At 33.5% G+C, this 24302-nt stretch overlaps 1 protein-coding gene across 1 annotated transcript in view; it reads left to right on the top strand.

Annotated features, from left to right (window-relative positions):
• The window catches only part of CDC73 (cell division cycle 73), a gene marked incomplete at its 3' end in the record, with an annotated part of 96454 nt that overhangs the window by 66351 nt on the left and 5801 nt on the right, over positions 1 to 24302 (top strand). Inside the window, exons 11-15 of the mRNA XM_084245225.1 lie at positions 6873 to 6930; positions 14347 to 14382; positions 14581 to 14668; positions 22381 to 22542; positions 23916 to 24016. Of these exons, the coding sequence (XP_084101351.1) occupies positions 6873 to 6930; positions 14347 to 14382; positions 14581 to 14668; positions 22381 to 22542; positions 23916 to 24016 (445 nt within the window). The remainder of the gene's footprint in view (positions 1 to 6872; positions 6931 to 14346; positions 14383 to 14580; positions 14669 to 22380; positions 22543 to 23915; positions 24017 to 24302) is intronic.

The raw sequence follows: 24302 nt of genomic DNA, 5'->3' as shown, positions 1-24302 counted from the left end.
CCCCCCCCCAATTTCTCTGATTTTATTAATGTCTTGTTAAGATTTATAGACTGTTTATCTTTTACTTAGTACCCTCTCCTCTTTTCTAGGATTTATATAAATCGGCTGCCATAGATAACTTTACTGAAAATGAGGTGATGCAGCCCAGTTATTATTCGCTTTTAGGTGGTTTCAAGTGTTCTTGAAGGCAGCAAAACTTTTATTATTTAATGTCAGTATTTATTGTTTAGTTTTCTTTTTCTTTCATACTAAAATAAAGTGGAATCTCACAAGATAATACATATAGGACATTTGTACAGAATCTTCTTGGTGGATAGTAAGTTATTACTAATATTTACCTCATGTTTCTAGATGATTTAATAACTTGCTATCAAGCGTGCTTTTTGGCACTAGATACTCTGAAATATTTATTTGTATGGTTAGTTGTATGGTTGCTTCTTTTTTTCTGTAGAGAATTGGGACATGGTTTTTGTTGTTGTTTTACTTACTTTTTGCATTTTCATAGCCTGAAATATCAGGTTTTCTCTGAGACATTAATAACATTAACTCATAGAAATTTATAATTAGGAACTTTAATACTGTAATTGTAGTCAGAAACTCCTCATCCCAACTGTCTTTACTGGTAATTTCTTTTATTTCAAATACAGATTTACATTTTCTTATTTCCTTTTTATTTTTAATATTAAATATTTTTAATATTTAATTTTTGGGGGGGTCCTGATTATAATTTTTAGTGTAGCTGATGAAATGTGCTTTGTAGTTTTAGGAATTCTGTGACTTTTTTTTAGAAGTATATGTGACATTCCTAGAAATCTTAAAAGGACCATTAAGTATTTTATAAATGGAAAACATAGAACATAGAGTTTTGACTTTTCCTAGTCAAGTGTGGAGAGTATGGAAACTAAGGTTTCTTGGCACTTAATCACTATGCTTACCCGTACATACTACATGCCTATAACCCTTCCAGTTTTGTTTTTATTTATAAGATAAATCTAAATAGCAGAGCAATGCTTATGTGCCTACTTAAAATGACATTTTACAAAATAGAAGTGAATTTTACTAGATAAGTACTTTTCAATAATTCCTTACTTAGGACTTAACTGTGCAGCTTGGCAGCAGTTCCATTTTTTATTTATTTGTCTAAAGTTAGATTGTGTGCTAAGCCTACCTGGACTTTTGTATGAATGACTTTTTTTCTCATAACAATTAGGTTTTTTGTAATAACTATTGTAAAGATGAGGAACCAGTGCTTAGGGTTGTGAAATAATTATCCCAAATATCAGCTAATTAGTGATGAGAAAGAGTCCTTCGGAATTAAGGGAATTAAAGCAAGATGAGCCTTACTCTTGTCTTAGCCATAATGCTACAAGGCACTATGGAAGAAATGATGGGAATTTTTTCTATTACAGGCCCAGTATAACCAGAACTCACTCAGAAATGTAAATAGATATTTATATTTTTTACTCACCTGTTCAACAAATATATATTTACTACTTTGTTCCAACATCTGCAGTTAGACACATTTTTTTTAAGGATACAAAATGATTCATAGTTAATACATTTTTGTCCAGGAAGAATAAATCATTTAATTTTGCCAGTTCTTTTGATTGAATTTTTTTCATTCCCCGCTGGATTCATTATGGCTCTTGATTGTTAAGAGAGCTCCATAGGTATGAGTGCAGGGCAGAAATAACTCTTAATACTATGTTAGCAATAATAATAGGATAAAAACACAGGTCTTAAGAACTCAAAGGTGTTCCTAAAAATGTTTACAGATCTAGCAAAGATCCTGATTTTTCCTCCATTTCATCCCACAGTTCAGTTACCTGTTGTTTATTAATCCAAAAGGCTAACATTCTCATGACATATGTACACATTCCATTCTAAAATTATGATTAATAACATTGTCAGGCGATATTACTGTTAATACGTTTCAAATCAAGTGATACCATGAATTTTTATTACAAAGAATGAGAATATTAAAAAAATAGATGGCTTTAAAAATCATATGCTTGGGGCCTCCCTGGTGGTGCAAGGGGTTAAGACACAACCTATGAAGCTATCAGCAGCCACTGTAGCATGAGTTTGATCCCCAGCCAGGGAGGAGACCCACATGGCACAGCTGACCTCTTCTGACTTGCCCGCTGCTCCCCTCAGCAGTGTATTTCAGCCAGTCTGCCTGTTCTGTTCCCCGCTCTGGCTCTGATGGATTCTGTCACCCTTCCTTGCTTCTGACTGTACCCAGTGCTTGTATAAATAAATAAATAAAATCTTAAAGAAAAAAAATAAAAGTTGCTCAATCTGCTGAAAAATTCAGAACTTAAAAAAAAAAAAAACCTGAATGCTTGGATGTGCTAAAGAATTAGGTGAAATTTCATAGGAATAAGTTATTTTTTGTAAAGGCAAAAACATGCAAAGGTTCAATAAATCAGAAATTATTATTTGATTTTTAAAACATGTGACTTTGCTGTCATTAATACAGTAGCCAGAAAGGTAGATTTTAACTGGAGTCTGCATTTATGGTCTGTAGATTTTCCTCATTAGAATTTTCAGTACTTAAGTTTCATATAAGCAGCATTTTGGAACTTAATTATAGAATATTCTTTTTCATACTGACACTTGCTACCAATTTTTTTCCTTAGGATAGTATATGTTATGGTATTATTTCCTAGTTGCTTAAGTCCTAAATACCATTATTTTTATCTTTGTAACAAAAGATTTTAGACGACTCCCTTTTGTAAAATAAAATAGGTTAAGGATTATAAACACAATGTCTTATGTTTTACAAATATGGTTCTATCACTATTTAATCCCTTTCATTTTAATTCACTTATTTCTTTTCCAAAATGCCTCAAGTCTTGGTGAAATTGTAGTGCTTCATGATTTTTCAAGATAAAGCAGGTTTTCCTCTCCAGTTAGCACAACTTGTCAGCTCTTTTAGTTGTTGTGCTGATACTGTTATTTTCCTAACTGGGTAGTATTTTTTACTGCAAACCAAACATCATTAAATATATGAAACTGTCAGTCTATTCCATATAATTGTGGAAGTTATTATCCCTGTTTAATATATGCCTGATATACCATTGTCAGCCTTTGAAAAAAAATGCTTTATCCCGTCTCTTTAAAGGGTAGTGGGATTGGTTATATCATTTTTGAGGTCTTTTATGCAATGCTTTCTGCAACTTTTTTCCCCCCAAAATAATGCATATCAAACTAGAATGTGCTTTTTTTCTCTTAGCATTGACTAGGGAGTCCTAGCAATGACCATGAACTAATGAAATATAATTAGCAAAGATCTTCCCAGTTTTCTTTCAAGGCACTCGGAGTTGTATGTTTTGCCATACCTGCATAACTCTGTATGTGTGTGTGTATGTGTGTGTGCGTGTGTGTATACATATACATTTTTGAAGAATTAAGCAAAGTTACACTCTTGTGACTAGTAATAACTCAGTTTTTTTTATTAAATTCAACAAGCTGAAATTAGGTATATCTCTGTTGCAACTAATACAAACTGCTAAACTAAGATGAGAAAAGCATGTTAGGTACATAGAATGAGATGGAAGAGTCTAATAACATAATCTAGAAGCATTAGGAGTGCAATAGACTTTGCAGGCCATTGCAAGATGTAGTAGATGTAGATGTAGTAGATATTATGAAGGGTGTTATCTTCCACTGCTTTTCTTGTGTGTTATCTTCATTCTGCTCTGCAAATGGCTTTTCTCTGTAAGTCAGAAGACATGCTTATCTGTACTTTTAGATTTACTTCTTGTTTTCTAGCAGCTGGAGACCTAAATAGCTAGTTCTAATTTATTTATTTATTTTTAACCATTTATTTATGCATACAAGACTGGGGTTCAGGCCAGAGATCGGGGGTCATGGTGAAAGGATTCACTAGAGACAGAGGGGGTTGAACAGGCAGATTGACTGAAATGCACTATTGAGGGGAGCAGTGGGCGAGTCAGGAGAGGTCTGCTGTGCCATGTGGGTAGCTCTGTGGCCGGGAATCGAACTTGTGCTGCAGTGACTGCGAATAGCTTCATAGATTGCGTCCCAAACCCTTGTGCCACCAGGGAGGCCCTCTAGCTCTAATTTATAAAATAAATGCTAGCCTAGAACATGCACCTTTCCCATTGACCACTGGGGCTAAGACTTACTGGCATAAAGGAATGGTTTCAAGTGAGAGAGGGTTATCAAGCAAAGATTGTTTACTTGGCAAGCAGAAAAGAACCATTATTGGTATTTAGAGAGATGTTGTTTTGAGTTTATACAAAAGTAGACTAAAATACTTAATTGGTTATAATTTGTGGAAAATATTTTTTAAATGGTACTTACATGTGCTCATTACCTTTTGATAGCCTGCGTTATAAAAGGCACATTCTTTATTCAGGTATCTTATTTCACTGGTCAGCTAGATCAGTTTGGGTTGGGATCATTCTCAGTATTCAAGTAGTACTGTATTCCAGTGATTTTGAGCTTAGTCTATTCTGTTCAAAAGAATAGGACATGGGTGTGGATCCAGCCAACCTTGTGGTCAGATTTAGACAGGAAGATGTCTGCATATGTATAAGTTCATTGTTCTGTTTACTGTCTCATTTCCTTTATTTTTCCTCTGTGTGTACTTAGACTACATCTCATATCAGTATTTACATACAAGAATTTATAAGTAAGTAATATGGTTAAAGTTCAATTGGTTAGTTGATTCTTCTCTGCAGGAACATGGGAGAAATCGGTCACCTCTCTTTAATTTCTGGTTAATTACTAGCTCTTGGCTTCTGATTTTTTCAAATCTTGACTCAATACAGTACAACAGTTTTTGTGTACAACAGTTTTTGTGTCTATGTTCTAGGTGTTAGATTTACAAAGAACAAAAACACATACACTCCTAACATGAACTTAGAGGATAATATAATCAGAGAATTTCAGGACATTATGGTGAAGTTAAAGTTTAATGTGCTCTCCACTGTAATAACTTCTTTTTAACATTTAAAATTCCACATAAATTTACTCGGAGAAAAATGATTGTAAGTTTGACAAATTTTTGCAAACTTAACACATCCATGAAACAAGCATCCAGTGTGACTGAATTTTAAATAACAGCAATATATAACTAAATTCATAGTAATGAAAATATTGGAAAATGATATTCAACATCTGTCCTCAGGTGCCTGTGTATGTGCGTGTTCATGGGCTTCTAAGAGTTCTTGCTAGTTGATGCTGTTGTGTCTCCCAGTAAACTTTCTTTTTTGACATTTTAACTGAGTACTATGAATACCACTATATTGAAAATAAAATACATTCTCTCTATTGGTATTTGTTTTAGAGTTACTTATCTTAAAAAAAAAAAAAAAAAGGATTGTCTACTGTTCCAGGTGATTTTTAACATGAAAAAAATGTCATTTCTTTTGAAATTAATCTTCATAATTTTGATCAAGGATATCCAATATATTATTAAGCATGTTATTAATACAAGAAGTACTGTTGAATTACTTTAACCTTTTTGTACTTAACCTTCAAAATTCAGTGTGTATTTTACTCTTATAGTACATCTAATCAGAACTGTCCACATCCATTTTTTTAAGTTGGATTTTATTTTAGAGTCATCTCTTTATTAAGATTATATTGGTTTACTGCATTGTATGTGATTGAGGAGTACAGCTGTGTTCACATTTCTTCAGATGTATGTAACCATGCTGCATTCATTACCAGACATCCATAATCTGGGTCCCCCTCCCCACTTTACTTCCCACTCTACTGTCCCTCGATAGTAGGATAAATTCTAAAGATTTCAGTGGTTTCTTTTGGTCTGTTTCTTTTCTTTCTTTCTTTATATTCCAAATATAAGTGAAATCATCTGGCATTTGTTGTTCTGACTTAATTTGCTTGGCATAACCTTCTCCCCCCTTTCCGTCCATGTTGTCACAAATGGCAAAATTCATTTAGGTCTCAGAACGTATGTGATGAAAATTAACATTATTTAGCAGTATTTCTTTAAATATGTTTGTGATTTTTTTTTTTATTGTGGGTCCATGAAACGTCCCTGATAATTGGCAGATCTCCTGCAATTGAGTATAGCTAGTGTAAAATCTCCATGAATTAATAGTTGTTTTGAAATTTGCATTTACAACTTCCTATAAAGAAAAAGGTTTTTATGAAAAATCTAGTGTGAATATCATTGAAACTATTGCACAGAAGATAACTTTTTAAGTATCTTAAACATTTCAGAGACATCTACTTGACAAACTTCAACACTTAGCGTATTTCCTTTATGTATTCCATGGTTACTAATTTGAGATTTGTTACTCAACTTTAAAGATAGTTTCAACTACTCTTATCTGTAACAAATCCCATCTTTGTAAGGTTGGTTATTTTCTCTGAAAAATTTAAAGGTACTCAAATGAAATGTTTGTTTTTTTAATCATGTCTAAATAACTTTGTTTACATCCTTTTTACATGAGGGTATGACATCCTTTTTACATGAGGGTATGATCATTTACTCATTTTGAGAATATTTAAGGAAAAAAGATTGACTTGATTTTAAAGCAGGTAATGACATTTCTGAGAATATTAAAATTGTCAGCAATTAAGCAAATCATTGAATATTTGAAAATAGCACATAATTACAATAACTACCCTATGGTAACAAATGGTCATTTATTTCCACTAAAGATTTCTGTTACCTTTTCATGAGTAATTGCATAGAAGATCAGAAGTTTTTTTTTTTTTCTTTTTCCCAAACTGTTGGATCATAACATGGTCAGTAGAGTGAGCGAATCATAGAGAGAGAGATGGAATTTCTGTGCAGTAAATTGAATGAAAGTGTTGATTATGTAATGGAATTTTGATGTTATCTATCAATATTTATTCTTTCAAAGGAGGGTGCATCAGCCCGTAAGACTCAGACTCCTGCAGCACAACCAGTTCCAAGACCAGGTAAAAATATAAACTTTGTTTTTTTCCTAAATGATCATAACAGTGAACATTGTCTGATATGTATAATGCTTTGAAGGAATTGAAATTTTACTTTAAATAATTGAAAGTTTTTTCCATCACTCAATATTGCTTAAGCAAATATCAAATTTGGGATCACATGTAGAAAATACTACTAAACCTCATTCAGCACAATTAATAAATCTTTATATCTTAGCAGAAAACAAAGAAGTTAAAATGAAACACATTTTGAATGTATTTTCATGTAGTACATTTGAACAGTGAATGACTTTGTAATACTCTATACTGTAATATTTTCACCAAATTGATGCAGAGGTCATTGATAACATAGGCTGTATAGAACTATACTCTTGAATAATGTTTTCTGTTTTAAAGTACAGACAATCCAAGACTTAACTGAAGTTTGACTTTTTTTTAAACTTTACAATGACGTGAAAATTGTATACTTTGAGTAGAAACCAGCATACAGTGTTTATGTAAGTAATGCTAGGCAATAGCAGCTAACGAACTGACAGCATTTTTTTAAAAACTTTTTTTTTTAAAAAGATTTATTTATTTTATTTATGCAAGCACTGGCTACAGTCAGAAGTGCGGGAGGGTGAGGGAATTCACCAGAGCCAGAGCAGGGAACAGAACAGGCAGACTGATGAAATACACTGCTGAAGGGAGCAGTGGGCGTGGCAGGAGAGGTCTGTGGGACCCTCCCGGTGGCTGGGGATCGAACTGGTGCTGCAGAGGCTGCGGGCAACTTCGCAGCCCTGTGCTCAACCGCTGCGCCACCAGGGGAGGCCCTGAACTGACAGCATTTTTGATTTATGTTTTCTTTTAAATGGTATTTTTTTAAATTTAGGTAACATTGGTTTACAACACTATATGTTTCAGAGGCATACCACACTGTTCACACCAATAAGGTATCCATATAATCCTTCACCATAGTTCATTTTTACCACAACTCTCCCTTCTGTAACCTCAATTCTGTAATCAGTTTTGGTTTTGCTATGTCTCATCCTTTGTTTTATTTCTTTATACTTTACGTATGAGTGAAATAATCCAGGATTTGTTTGTCATCCCCCTTCTGACTTATTTTGCTTAGTATAATTTGCATCAGTTCTATTCATGTTGTAGCAAATGGCAAGATTGTTTTTTTTTTTTTTAAGATTTATTTATTTATGCATACAAGAGCTGGGGTACAGGCCAGAGATGAGGGTGTGAGAAAATTCACCAGAAATAGAGTGGGGAACAGAACAGGCAGACTGAAATACACTGCTGAGGGGAGCAGCAGGTAAGTCAGGAGAGGTCTGCTGTGCCATGTGGGTTGCTCCCTGGCTGGCCAGGGATTGAACTTGTGCTACAGAGGCTGCGGATTGCCTCATAATGTGGTGCTTAAACCCCTTGCGCCACCAGGGAGGCCCAAGATTGCTTTTTAAAAAAAATTTTTTTTACTGCTGAGTTGTAGTCCACTGTGTATATACACCACATCTTCCTAACCACCCATCTGTTGTTGGCCACTTAAGTTGTTTCCATTACTTAACTGTTGCAAGTAATGCTGCAGTGAACATGGGAGTGCATATATTCCTACAAATTTTTTTTTGCATTCTTCTGGTAGATACCTAGGGCGAAATTGCTGAATCATAAGGTAGATCCATTTTTAATATTTTGAAAAACGTTACTGTTTCCCATAGGGGCTGGACCAAACTACTTTCCCATCAACAGTGTCTTCCTTTTCTTAACATTTTTGTCAGCACTTGTTTCTGGTCTTTTTAATATGTGCCATTCCCAGAGATGTGAAGTGGTGTCTTATTGTGGTTTTGATTTGCATTTCCCTTATAAGTGCTGATGAACATTTTTTCATGTGCCTATTGGCCATCTCTTTGGCTTTGGAGAAGTGACTGTTGTTCTTTCCATTTTTTGATTTGCTTTTTTTTGTTGTTGATTTGTATGAGTTCTTTGCAGATCTTGCATATTAGACCCTTTTTGGATGTATGATGTTACAAATATTTTCTCCCTATGGCTAGGGTTTCTTCATTTTAATGTAATTTCATTTGCTGTGTAGAAGCTTTAGTTTATATGGAAATAACACCCCTACTGTGTCCACCTGTGTCTGTAAGGGCATAGGAAACTCTGTGGTAGCATAAGAACATTTACTTGAATAAATAGTTGAAGAGTTAAAGGAAAATTTTAAGAAAATATTTTTGAGATTTTAGAGAAATATTTTAAAGTTATTTTGTATGTACCTATTCATTCCCTCACCAAATCCTTGTTTGAGCTCTGTGATATTATATGTAGTTGTGATTTTTTTAATTCTATAAAAGCATAGTGTAGTGATTTTAATGGGCTCATAAGCAGTTTTAATGTTTAGAATTTCAGATGTCTCTGTTATTGAGCATAAGAAGTTTTGTAAATATTTTCTTAAAATGTCTGCTAAGCAAAGGTATTGAAATTACTTTAGAAATATTTTTTCCTTGTTCCTGATAGCAAAAAAATTCGCTTTATAAAAAGATAAACACATGCAGTTTGCAGCAACATGGATGGAGCTAGAAGGGATCATGCTCAGCAAAATAAGTAAGAAAGAAAAAGAAAAATACCAGATGGTCTCACTCATAGCAGGAATTTAGAAAACCTAAATAAGAGACCAGGAAAAAGACTAATCAATACAAAGTAAAAATCAAAATCAACAAGCAACTATAAACCAGAGACACTGAGGGTGGGGGGAGTGAGGGGCGGGGAAAGGAAGGACTAGAGTCAAAATAAGGGGGGGGGTGCAATTGTATGGGGAATATAACCAAAATGAAAATGCATGCATTGTGCAAAGATGAAAAAAGATGGAAGAATTATATAAAATAAAATATTTAAATAAAAAAAAGAATTCGCTTTATAAAAGCTTTTTGATATCAACACTGCATTCGTGTTTCAGGTGCTATGCGTTTAATTTTTGTGTTTTTATATTCAGCATAAATTCAGTGGTCGGCTATGCTACCTTTTGTTTTTTTAAAACGTAATCAGTGATGTTGAAAATAACTATGAAGAATTAGAAAAGGATCAAAAAAGCTTAGGCAAGAATTTAACAAAGTATCTCCTATGTTTGTCAGTAACAGTAGTGCAAATTTGGGTCTCTTTTTATTCTTACAGGCTTATTCCAAAATTACGTAGATTATACATATTAAATATTTCTTGAACCACTTTAAGAATTAAGATTATATGTGGCTTATATTGGGATGATTTTGCAGGTTATTTAATTGTGTCCTGGATCTATATGTTTAAATTTTCACACGATCAGTACTTACTTTTAAATAACACTGGGTTTGTTTGAAATCTTTGTCATTACTGTTTTTGAGAGGGAGGGAATGCGCTATTGGTCATATTAACATTGGAGCACATTGCATATAATTTTAATTCAGATGATAGTACCATGGAGCGATTTTCAATAGGAGGACCAAATCAGGAGCCATCATGAGGATATAAGGAAGAACAATTAAAATCAATAAATATTGTCAAATGCCTTCCATGCACTCTGTGCCAGAAACTAGGAGAAGCTGGGAGACTCTCTCTTCATTGAGGGAGGAAAAAAGTGAAGGAAGTAGGACTAGGTAGACTAGGTTCAAAGAATGCAGCCAACAAATACGGAAGTAGTTGGGAGGCAGCTGAATCATAAATACTGTATTGTTTCTCTTTGGAAGGGAGGGATGGGAAGCTATACTTGGTCAGTCAGTCTAAAGAAGATTGTGAAAAACTCAGGTGGTATAAAAGGGGGGAAAATCACCACCTGAAAACTCTAACCTGGTTTGGGGATGTGTGATATAAAATTGTCACTGTTTCATTTTTTCTCAAAATAATTTGGCTAAAAGAGGAAAGGAGTAGGTGAAAACCCTGATTCCTGAGTAAACCAAGTTGCTCAGTTGTGCTGCGTGATAAAATGACATGAAGGGAAATAGGTTCTTTAGCCAATTAAGTTACATGATCTTGGCAAAAATCATGTAAAGGGGTTTTGGATCTTTTCAACTACTAATATTTTATTCTTTTTCAGTTTTTCTCCAAGATGCACTCTTGGAGGGGATGTTTCATAAAATATTCTGATACCCATCCATGTGAAGCTTCCCCTTTTCCTCCCCCTGCTTTCAACCTGACCTTCCATAGGCCGACAGTCCCTATTTGTCATTCTGAAAACAAAGATTTTAAGTTTTTAGCATACATTGGTTATAAGACCTGACATGAATGGATGTTTTAGCAATTTGTCATCTTTGTCTTGATCAGTGAATTTTGTTGTCTGCTGCAGAAATGTTACATATATTTGGATGAGAGCGCTCTTCAATTTTGAAGTAATACTGTGTAATATATAACAGGCTCACCTGTATAATCTTCAAAATTGAAAAAAAGAAGAATGCACAAAATGTGGAGATGTAATGTCTAATAGATGAAAGATTATAGATTTATACTCTATGTGTTAGAGTTTGAATTATTTGGAAATGGGCTGAACCACCTATGTATTTTTTTTTCTTTAATGAAGGAACTCATTTTTCATCAGTTTTTGAAAAAAATTTATCCTTTCATGAAAAATTTAGCACCAGGACAGTCCATGGGTGAATTTGTTTGAAAGTGTTCACAGTTATTTTCAGCTTATAAACATTCCTGTAGGGAATATAACTAGCAACTGCCAATGAATTAGGAAGCAAAAACCTTACATAAACCATAGTCCTGGGCTTAGCAAATGTTTACCCTTTTTAAAAACAGACTAAATCTCTTGCACTGATCTTTGTTCATTCCACCACTTTCTAATGCATACGCAACACATACTTTACTTCTCTAGCATTAATTCTTTACTTCTACTTCATTAATCCCCTAAAGTGGGTGAGATGGCCTGTAGCTCTCGTTTATGTTTATTGCTTATATGAGAGCTAACCCCTGTATATTCTTATATTATTCAGTTATTCAATTTGTAACTTGGGTGCTGGTTGAAAGACCTCATTCTATAGTGTTTAAATCTGTGTACCGTTGATTTCCAAATTTGTATCTCCAATTTAGATGGTTTTTTTTTTAAAAACCTCTGGTATCATCTATCAACTTTCTGTTTAACATTTGGATGTGCTGTAGGTATTTTAAAACTTATTTAAGACATCTTAAAGCTCCCTTTGATCCCTGATTCTTGCCAAAATGTTTTATTCCACATGGTTTTCTTCATGAATAAATAGAACGCCATCAGTTCTGCTTCTTAAACCAAAAACTTACGAGTTATTCTTCATATTTACTTGTTTTTGTCACCTAATGTTACTAAGTTCTGTCACATTTTTCTGCACCCCATGTTCATCTTTTTCTCTCATTTTCCCTCATACCCTCCTCGATTTTCTCTTTATCTCTGCTTCTACAACTCAAGTCTAGACATCATCATTTCTCCTGATGAGTTTATATTGAAGTGTTAGTCTATGAACTATTTACTTCTGGTCTCCAACAGGGTACATACCAAAATTGAGAGTACGCTATTTTCATAACATTCTAGTGCATGATCATTTTTCTAGCAATTTGTTATTATTGTATTTTGTTCAGTTGACCTTGGATTGGAAGTTTAAAAACAAAAATCCCTCACATCCTTAGCATACGTAATTTGAGTAGCTATACTGTAAACTGTTGTGGATAATCCTACCTGAGTTTTTTTTGCTTCAGGCTAGTGCTTTTTGAGCCCTTATCTTAATCCATTGTTTTTACCTTACAGAAGTTGTTTATCAAATCATGTCACTTCCTGGCTTAAAACTAGGTTTTCTACTGACACTAAAAGGTGGATCTTACTTGCTAGGACAGTTAGTCTAGGGAGTGGCAAAATGGGGATAGGAATTGACATCATCTCTTGCCTTAACCTCTTCACCACACAAAGTCCTTGTATTAGCTTCTCCTTCTTTATTAGGTTAGGGTTTATCATGGGTATGTGTAAGGCTTTCAGTACCTGTGCCTTGATTCTTACCAGGAAACCTGTGTATACTCTTAGGATTAGTTTTTACTATACCTCTAATTTGTTTTTTTCTAGTATATGTGGGCTTTTATGTTTTTTGTTTTCTTAGGGTGGTTCTTCCCAGCCTAGATTTTAGCTACTCCTTCCCAAATATTCTGAGTCAATTGTGGGTTCCCTTACCAAATCAATGGCATTTCATTAAAATATTTTTTTCCCCCTTTAGTCATTCTCATAGCAACTCCTGTTTCCTGTTTATCCATGTCTATCCTTCCCAGCATTTCTTTCTCAAAAATATTTGTTTAATATTTACTGTGATTGTATTATATCCCAGGGGATACTATCGAACTAATCAAATGTTATCCATGAGTCCTATTTCTAAAAAAAAAAAATGTGAGAAAGTTTTAGGTTTTTTTTTCTCAGCAAGAGAAGAAACATGAAACTTCTGTAAAAAATATGTATGTGTGTCAACTTGTGTATATCTTGCACTGATTTATGTGACCGGAAAAATCATACTGCTGACCTAGTTAATATTTTATCACAGTGAAATAGCTATGCAAAATAGTTGCAGGCATTAATTAAAATGTAGCTTTCTGTTTCCTTTAAAATGGACACATTCCAAAGGGCATGTGCTTCTCTTTGGAAGTGCCATCTGTTTCTAAGAATTGAGGCTGAAGTCAAATTCTAATCTCTTTAATTTTGATTTTTTTAATAAAAAATTTCTAACAGCACATTACACATTGAAGACAGTCAGTATATTTTTACTGTATGGATAAAAACAAAATTGAATATTATAGCAGTTTTCATCTTAAAATTTTGATTTTGAACTTCATTTATACCACTATGTAATGCCAGCAGATATTTTTGTGTATTACAAGCTTGTTTGTATATACAAATAATGAAAAGATAGGAATACAGCTGTTTTTATATCATACATTTTCAGTTAAAATATTACGGGCAATTCTGTATAACAGACCATCACATCATTCATTGCATATGATGGTCTCTTTTTCTAATAAATGAACAAGATAAACATTTTTAGAGGAGAATGAAAAGGTAAGAAATATTTTAGGTATTAATGCCTAAGGACTTCTCCAAAATAGTTGAACATTTCCTCCTCACAGCACTTCCCCAGTGTTATATGCTTTTGTAATATTGTTTTTGCGTTTATTAAAGTGGCAATTAATTAAGAAATTTACTTGCTTCTCCTTAAGATCTGTGAAGATAGCTGTTACTCAGTGCCTAATAATGTATGGTCTATTGACTTTTTTATGACCACACTGTACTGAGTAGGGCTAAGGTATTTTAATGTTTTTTGAAGCTGAGGAATAATTTATTATTTGAGACTGTAATACATTCTTTAATTTTATAACTGGTCATATGTAAATACAAATAATTTTGTAAATTTGAAAATTAAGAATATGGTTTTTGTAACACTTAAAAGTTTTTTCTGTTTCTTACAGTTTCTCAAGCAAGGCCTCCCCCAAACCAGAAGAAAGGTGAGGTTGTACATATGATTCTAAACTTAAAAAAGTAAAGCTTATGCAGTTATAACAAATGTGTGTGCTTGATCTCCATTCTCATTAGTTTTCAGGTAGTACCGATTATTAAATATTTTGACTCACTATTGTCTTAAAATATTTAGTTCATTTTAATAATAACTGTGTTTGCTACCTTCAAAAATTTTGTCTTTATAGGCTCTCGAACACCCATTATTATAATTCCTGCAGCTACCACCTCTTTAATAACTATGCTCAATGCAAAGGACCTGCTACAAGACCTAAAGTAAGTAATTGCTCTTTTCATAGGACATGGAGTTATGGAAAATTAGTAGTTATTGATCCATATATTTTTTTAAAGATTTATTTATTTATACAAGAACTGGGGTACAGGCCCAGGCGCGGGAGGGTGAGAGGATTCACTAGAGACAGAGCACAATGGGCAGATGGAGTGAAAACACTGCTGAGGGAGGGGAACAGCAGGCAAGACAGGAGAGGTCTGCCACGCCATGTGGGTATCTCCCTGACCGCCTGGGAATTGAACTGGAGTTGCAGAGGCTGTGGACAGTTTCACAGCACTGCACTCAACCCGCTGTGCCACCAGGGAGGCCCTGATCCATATTTTTTTGATGGGAGAAAACATTTCAGTTTTTGTGCTATAGACCTCATAGATAGTCTGAATTAAAATTTCCAAAACTCTTTTATCTCTGGACCCTTTAGTGAAAATCCGTTAGTGAAACTTCTAGCTAATATTCTAAAGAAAAAGGTATTGTATTAATTTTTAATATGAATTGTTTTGTTTTTTCCATTTGGAGTTTGAGTATAAATTGAAATTCATGTCAGATCTGAGTGACATTGCAATTGGCCCTGTGGTGACAAAGTAAGAGCCCCTTTTCTTTCCTGGCTCTTGAGCCTGACTCTAGAGCCAGGTCAAAATGGATATGCTTCCTTAACACTGATCTGGAATTTTCCTAGTTAATCTTTTTTGTTGATTGTACATTTCTTCTAAGGTTTCAGTTTTAGCTCCTTTTTTCCTTCCCCGGTGTGGGAGGTAAAAACCAACTGCAGAAAGGCATATCCTATGTTCTATTTTCTGCCACTTGGCAGCAGTGATTTTGGTTCCATGAGTATTTTCGTTGTAGCTCAGCTAAGCATTTCGTGTATTTGTTATATTTTATCTAGTATTTCTTGTTGTTTATAATGGTAGGGTTTTTAATAATATCTGGTACAGTATATTACTGGAACTGAAGTTTGTAAGATCTGTCAAATCTATCTTAATAATATAAGCAACAGTCTGTGAAATACAGTGTTCAGACTACAGCGTTTTTTTTTTCCCAGTTGCACTGACAAGAAGCAACGTGTTAGTATTTGGAAGTTTAGGATCCCCTTCAGGTGTAGTTATCTTAGTGCGCCCCTTACTGAAGTACCCATTGCCACTACCACAGTATGTAGAACAGCAAGCTTGTTAACTGTTTGAGATGTACCTGTGGGGAGTTAAAAATGCAGACTATTTCATTATAATATACCCATTAGAAATTAGTTTTTATCTTTAGTAATACATGCTGTTTGGCTGTAGCTCTAAGACAGATAAACGTGGATTTAGTGACAAGTTTCATTTGGGGGAGATTGCTGTATATACTGAGTTTGTTCAATTCAGCATACACTTTTAGAACAATAACTAAAAAGCAAGTGCTATGCAGATAAGTACATTGTAACTTTCTAGGAACTCAGGATTGTTGCAATAGTGTGTTAGGGGTCATTAATTGCCACTGATGAGAAGAAATAAAATATGTAACCCTATTAGTATAAAACTTAGCCTTACTGCTTTATTGAAAGTGTGGTGAAAAGTAGACACTTTACAGACCTAAGTCATTATACTCGATTTTTTTCCCCACTTATTATATTTGAGTTAGCGGTCTTTAAGGCTTTTTCTCACTTGTTGTCTTTTACAATTTGCAAATTTTATATTGTCCAGTTCTCACAAATTTTAGTAATTGACAACATAATTTTTTATAATAAATGTCTGGTTACAGAAATTCATAGTAAATTTTTAAAAAGTTAATCAAAATTGTCTTTTTTATTCTGGAGAACCTTTATAATATTCATCTGAATATATTACAAATCTAGTACTTAAATGTTATTTCATAAAAGATTTTAGTAAATAGGACAGAGACCACAAAGTAAATTTTAGTGTCCTTCTCCTTTGCCTTATTACAAAGAAGCCAAACAGTAAAACAGACCACATGTTAGGATAGACCATGCTTAATTTTTCTTCTAAGTTTAAAACACTCCCTTCATTGTTTAACACCTCATTGCAACTGACATCTCCCCTGCAGTTTAAGTCAGCTGGAGGCTTTGCTTTGTAATTAATGCATAATTGAAACCTCCTCCACACAATTATAGTACTGGCTGTAACCCATAACTCATGTTGGCATAGATTCTGTTTGGTATCATGTAAAATTGAAGCTTCTTGAATTTTCTAGTCCTTCAATAAGTAAATGAAATAAAACAAAACCCACTGTACCCTTTATTATATAGATAACAAAATTAAGTTAATAATATAAACATGATCTTGAGAGAAGTTTTAATAGAATTTTATTTAAAATAAATTGGTTGGATGGAACTTATGAATTGACCATGATGGTAACTTCACAGGGAAAATTTCTGAAGAGGATAGTTCCATGAAGAGCATGTCCCCAAAATATGCAGAGTTCCCCTTAGATTAGTCAAATACTGCACAAGAAATGCATGTGAGGAAATTATATACTTGAGACATAGGGAAGAGGCAGTTTATTATGCATAGTTCTTGGCAGCCACAAGCAATGCAGAATGATTCAATAACATTGAAAAATAATTTTTTTTTTTTTCTGACCACATTGAAGACACTGCATTGTCTCTAGCTTCCATTGATGATAATGAAAGGTCAGCTGTTTGTGTGGATAATCAGTCTTGTGAAGGAAATATGCTTTATCTGGTTTTTCATTTTTTTTTAAATTTGGTTATTTCAAATGGGTTTATCTGCTATATCTAGATGTAGATTTCTTATTTATCACATACGATATTCACTAGTGTTAAATCCTTGGATTTGTGTTTTTCATTAGCTTAGAATATCTTGACCCTTAACCTCTTTAGTTATTACTCCCCCCACTTCCATTTTTTCCTCTTCATCTTTCTGGGATATGAAATGAGACAAACCTCAGACCTCATTTTATTCTCCTTGTTTCTTAAAGAATTTTGCTTTCAGGTATTCTGCATTCTAAATAATTTCTTCAGGCTTAACCTCTATTTGTTTTTCTTTCTTTTTTTTTTTTTTTTTTGGTTATGCTCTAATCTTATTCTTAGTTTATAAATTGCATCCTAAAGTTTAGAGCCCTTATATTTAAGTTTTACTGGTTCTTTTTAGGTCTTTTCAAATCTTTGGTCTTTTAAAAATAATTTTGTTCCCTGTTCATATTTACGGCCCTGTTTTATAGGCTTTAATTTTTTTATTTCATCATTTGAAAGTTACCTTTTATTTTGACCTATTATTCATGATACCTCTTTTCCTTTCTTAGTTTTTACTATTTATTTGACTGTTTTTCATTTGCTCTTTTATTGTCCCTTTCCTTGAAATTTTTTCTGTGGAAATTCTTCGAGTTTCGAATTAAGGTGGGGGTATCTCTTAAACACTTGGAGCTTTACCAAATGGAATCAGTTTAAATTGTCATTTATGTTTCTTTAACATCCAGCTATTGTTAATTTTTGCCCCCACATTTCACCTTCTTTATGAAGGGGAAAATAAATTTTTAACCTACAAATATGTTCTATTTTTCAAAATAACAAAGTCTGACACCTGTTTTTTTGTATATTATCATATCATTATTTTATTCTTTGCCATTACTAATATAGTTATTTCAGTAGACTGTACCTGTTTAAGCAGTAATGACTTTCATCATACCAACCACACTTGAAATTAAAGTGTAGTAAGTAAATTGCAAATATTGGATAAATCAATGGATGTCAAAATATTTCTTTAAATAACATGTATCCATTCTTGTTGTATTTGTTAAGAGTAGTTAGTTGTAAGTTGCAACTTTTATTTTTTTTATTTTATTTTTTTTAAAGATTATTTATTTTATACAAGAACTGGGGTACAGACCAGATGCATGGGAGGATGAGAGGATTCACCAGAGACAGAGCGGGGAACAGAGCAGGCAGACTGATGAAATATACTGCTGAGGGGAGCAGCGGGCCAGACAGGAGAGGTCTGCCCCGCCATGTGGGACCCTCACCAGCCGGCTAGAATTGAGCCAGCGCTGCAGAGGCTGCGGACAGCTTCACAGCACGGCGCTCAACCACCTGTGCCACCAGGGGAGGCCCAAGTTGCAACTTTTAGTTGTAAAAATCAACTTGAAGTAGCTTTAACTCAAGTCTTTTGACTCAAGAAGGTGGATTCCTTCTCCACACCCCAATGCCCCTTGTCCCCCTTCAGGGACAAAAAAGATCATCAGGAACCTCCAGGTTAACAATTATAGTAGAAAGATAGTACATGCTTTACAATAATTCCAGCAAAAATTCTAGATCAAGTCTTATTAGCCAGGCTTAGATGTGTCTTTGTTGGTGAATCAGTCACTGTGGCCAGGGTTGTTAATTGTTGGCTGCAAATCAAAGTGAACTTTAGTTTATAATTCTGAGGTTTGATTTTCCTTGAAGTTGCCATAGTGTCAGTTAAGACTAGGGATTGGGGAGAAGAAAAATTAATGGACATTTGGTTTATTTCTTGTTTATTATTATACTAAACCTTTGAGAGTCCTAGCTTTGTGAAAGGAGCTTTTAGTAGATTCCTTCCTTGAACAGAATTTGGACTTTGTTTCCTATTCCACAAACCTAGTAAAATACAGTAAACAGAGCATCCATTTGTTTAGTTTATTACTTAGAAGGCCCATGTCTTCTTCTAGAGATGGAAGTCTACAGAATTACTTCTCTGGGTCCCTGTCTTTGCTCAGTCTTTGTCCCAAAAATCTTGTATTTCTTGCTGTTTCAGAGATGTCTTTTAAGATGTTCTGTGTACTTTGTCCTACTTACATGAATTCTCATGGGTATTCATAGAAGGAAAAGGAAAACATGACCACAAAAAAACAATACAACAATGTTTATAATAGGGTGTTTGTCTTTTTTTTTTTTTTTAATTTTTTGGCTACTATCCTATTTTTGGAACTACCCCAAATGTCCAATATAGGAGAATATATTAACAAAATGTGGCATATATATGTAATAGAATTTTACTTGGTAGTAAAATAGAATGACTAATATATTCCACCAACATAAGTGCGTATCAGAAACACTAAATTGAAAGAAATCAGGCACAAAGAAATGTATCTAGTGTGACTCCATGTATATGAATTCCTAAAACAGGCAGAACTAACATACATGAGGGAAGTATGGTGATGGAAAATAGAAATAATGGTTATTGAGGAGGGAGGGTCAGGATAGACTGAAAGTGCATGAGGAAACATTTCTAGTTTGATGCAGATATTCTGTATCTTGAGTCTGAGTGGTGATTACACTGGGTATACATTTATCAAAACTCATGCGAGTGTGAATTTCACTATATGTAAATTTTATGTCAGTGGAAATGTTACCGTATGGACAAAAATACAGTGATATAAAGCACTTGGACATGAATTTGATATTTGTATAACATGCATTCCTATTGGCAGAGTGACTGACCTCATTTTCATGTTATGTGACAACCAAGTACTTTATGGAACTCAAGAAAGGAGGATACTGGTAGATGAAACTGTTGCTTTTTTTCTGGAGATGTGCAAATTTTGTTATAGAGATACATAAAAAAGGGTCACAAACATCAAGCAGTGCATTTGATCCTTGAGAAGAGGCCAATTTCCTCAGAGGAGAGATGTCTCTGACTTACATAGAGTATTTCTGAGGCAACTTTAATTGGTGTTTTTTTTTTCCTTTCATCATGTGATATAAAATGTAATTTTGAAGTAAATTTTACTGCTAACAAGAGATGACTAATGTTCTAAGAAAAAAATGCTTCAATATATTCAGAAATTAAAATACTGAAAATTCTAGGTATATAATTAAAGAATCATGTTAGTGACTCTGAACTCTAATAAGGCACACCAGTGAATGTGTAGACATATAGAACCTGTTGATTTTTCGTGATGCACACCTGAAACTTATGTAATGTTACAATGCAATGTACTTCAATAAAAAGCTCTTTAAAAAAAGTGAACATGTGAATGCTTTATATATAGATATATAGATATAGCTTATTTCTTACACAAGTTAAACTAGGTGTTTAATAGACTTAAGTTGTGGGTATTGTAATCACTCATTTGTATATTACAATTCATTTGTTATTAAAGTTTATTATAACTAATTTTTCATAAGTGGATTTATACCTTTGCAGCGTACTAAATTTTCAAAATACAGAAAGGAAGGAATTGCAGTATTATATTTAAGAATTCAAATAATTTAACTCCATATGGCTATAGACTCATAAATTAAAGCAAAGCATCTTTCTCTTGGTTATAAGACCCTGTTCTTTGTGCCTGAAATATAAGCTTCAAAGGATCATGGTCCACAATTTGTACAACTATATATGCATGTATGTATGCATGTTGTGTAAGTTACCACGTTACTCTGCTTTCATTATTTGTTGTTACATTAGAACTGCATGTGTATTAAAAAAATGTTTTATTCCCAATGTTAGTATTTAACATTTTCTGAGTGAACTTGGTTAATTAAATAATGAAAATCCATAGGAAGTAAAATGGTTATCTAGGGGAAATTTTTAAATGATAGGGAAATCTTTTCCATAAGATGTGAAATTGATGTGAGAACACATAGCTCACAATGAATTTCAATATTATCACAATTACCATGTACTAAAAATTTTCATAACTACAAAATTAGTATGTCAGTATGCTATAGGATGAACCCAGTATCTGGTATTGACATTTTTTCAAAGGACCTTACCAAATGCAAGCTCTAATAAGCTCCCTTTGTCCTTTTATGTCTTTTAAAAATTAGAAGAGAATGATACTCAGTGCAGTATTGCATGGTCCCTCACACCCTCCGTTAATTGGAGGGACAGGACTATAGCATCATAAAATATGCTAATAGAGTATATTAGGAGAGTGTGTGAGAGTGTATTAGAAAGAGAGAGAGAGTGTGTGTGCGTGTATGTGTATTTCAAAAATAAGCCTTTTAAATGCTTTGTAAATGAAAATCAGGACCTGACAATAGCTCTGCTAGATTGCTAAATTATTTTGAGATTATCTGTTGGTAGTACAGTACCAAATTGAACTGTTTAGAGTTCGTAATTTACTGGATTACTAAAATTGTTTACTGAAAGACTATTGGCAAACACTGACTTGGTTCCTCTGCTTTTTAAAATTTGCAAAGCAACCTTGAAATTAAATGGCTTTTTTAAATTGATATTTACTTAAGGTTGGGGCTACATTTTCACGCCTCCATATGTGCACATGCTTCACTCATCCTACACCAAAACTCCCATGCCAGTGTCTTAATCCTCTTCCTTGTCCTATACTGATGGCATTTTTCAAGTTTTGCTGAGGTGTAAAAGTGAAACAGGTGTTTGTGAAAGTTCCTGGGTAGGCTAAATTTTCTATCTAGGAAGATACCTATACTCACCATCTTCATTTGTAATGTGGCCATATCATCTTCATTTCAAGTGACCTTTCGATTTGTAATAAAATTTCTCTCTAATAGCAGTTGAGAAATCAAGAATTGTTGTGATCTCTTATGTGACTTTGGAGAATGCTAAGTACTAGATGGATGAATATAATTTGTGTTGTAAAGGGCAGATCTGTACTCTTCAAGTATTATGATCTCTCCATGAAGGACTGGTTCTTGTGAAAATTCAAGCATTTTTGTTTTAAATCTCAATAAATAATTTCAAAATACAGTTATTTCCTCATTTGCATGGAATATATTTGAGTACATTTGATATTTTATCTTTTTTCAAAGATTTGTCCCATCAGATGAAAAGAAGAAACAAGGCTGCCAACGAGAAAATGAAACCCTAATACAGAGAAGAAAAGACCAGATGCAACCAGGGGGTACTGCACTTAGCGTCACAGTTCCTTATAGAGTAGTAGACCAGCCCCTTAAACTTATGCCTCAAGACTGGTAAGACAGTCTGTATTATTAACATAGTCATTAATTGTTTGCATAATGATTAAGTACCAGATTTTATCATGAGTTCTAAATAGAATCTATCCTTGAAACCTGTCTGATTTGACATTATCAGAAATGTTAACATTGAGATAATACCTAAACATTTTAGATAGCTAAACTTTATTTAAACACTCTCTTTTGAACAACAGAAACAGTAATGTTTAATGTTTTGTTGGATGTATGGAGTACAGAGATTATCAGTATAGTGTCTGGGAGTAGATGTAAGGTTGGAATAATTCAGTAATACTGAGACAGCTCTTCTCATGATTTATCAATCTTAGCATTTGAGCCAGTACACAGGCTTAGTCACTTACTTTCCCCTCTCTCTCATTCTTTTTCCCTCTTCTCTCACTCCTTTCCCCTCCTTATCCTCTTTTCCTCTTCTGGGCATTGGACTGTTTTTTAGTATGCCCTGGCACTTCTGTTTCCTCCTCTCTAAAATGGAGATAATAATAGTCTTTATCCCATCAATTGTTTTGAAGATTAAATTGTTAACATTAGTAATGTATAAAGTGTTTAGAACAGCATTAAAACTTAGTAAATGCTTATAGTAAATCTTAGTAATGTTAATTATTGTTGCTGTTATGATTTTGTTCATGCCTCTTTAGTTATAGGCTTAAATTGTTTATGGCAATTATAACTTAATTATAATTTCTCTATTTAATTGAATATTTTGTAAACAAGTGAAATATAAAGGCCTTGAAAGTGATATGTTCATTTCAAGAAAGCAAAGTTGAATGGTTGGAAAAATACATTCCTTAAAAATAAAACTTACAGAATTTAGGTTGAGTATAAATGATTGGAAAAATTAAAAAATCAGAATGGTTTCTGTACCCAGATTACTTTCCAGATATCAGAAGAACTGAAAAACAAGGCCTTAGGGCTTCTTAAAATGTTGGTGAAATACTGTAATTTAGTGTTTCTAATTAAAGTAAAATGATTTCCTTTTAAGATGAACTTTTTCAATTAATAGATCAACTTCTGTTCCCCATTGCATTGGAAAAGTGGGCCCTTACTCTAATTAATAGAAGGGCAAAGATAAAAGGCTAAAAAGATCACATATAAGAATTGTATATGTAATTATGTTTAAGGCTCAGGTGAAAAAGCAGATACATGGAAACTATAGCAATCATTAATGTGTTCTAATGATGACATTGTAATGAAAAGTTTTGGTAATGGACTTTGCTTGCCTTCCAGGAGTGTTGGCAGAAGACTATATCACATGAATAGTTATTAGACTCTTTCACTAAGAATTTACAGTGAAAAAAACTCATGATTGAGATATTCTGTATCTTTTCTCCCCTCTTTTCCATTTCTATTTGTAGGGACCGGGTTGTGGCAGTTTTTGTGCAGGGTCCTGCATGGCAGTTCAAAGGTTGGCCGTGGCTTTTGCCTGATGGATCACCAGTTGACATTTTTGCTAAAAGTAAGATTCTCCTTACTTCAACTGCTTATCCAATATAAACACATGCTTGCTTGGTATATAATGTTAATTTTTAAGCACCTGTGAAATGTCTTTAAAACGGTTTTTTTTTTTTTTTTTCCCAACATTAACACTCACTGTCTGGGAGTTAATATCACTTGTTCCCCAATATTTATAATTACTTTCTTGGTTGCTTAAGTCATAAATCTTGTTGCATAGCCACATATTGATGGCAGGTATTTGTGCGAGTTGACTTTTGCTGAGTCTGTTGTTAGAATAATTGTGTCAT

Source organism: Talpa europaea, assembly GCF_964194135.1.
Source record: "Talpa europaea genome assembly, chromosome: 10".
Lineage (NCBI taxonomy): Eukaryota > Metazoa > Chordata > Mammalia > Eulipotyphla > Talpidae > Talpa > Talpa europaea.
The sequence above is the reverse complement of the archived record's forward strand: the minus strand, read 5'-3'. Positions and strand labels throughout refer to the sequence as shown.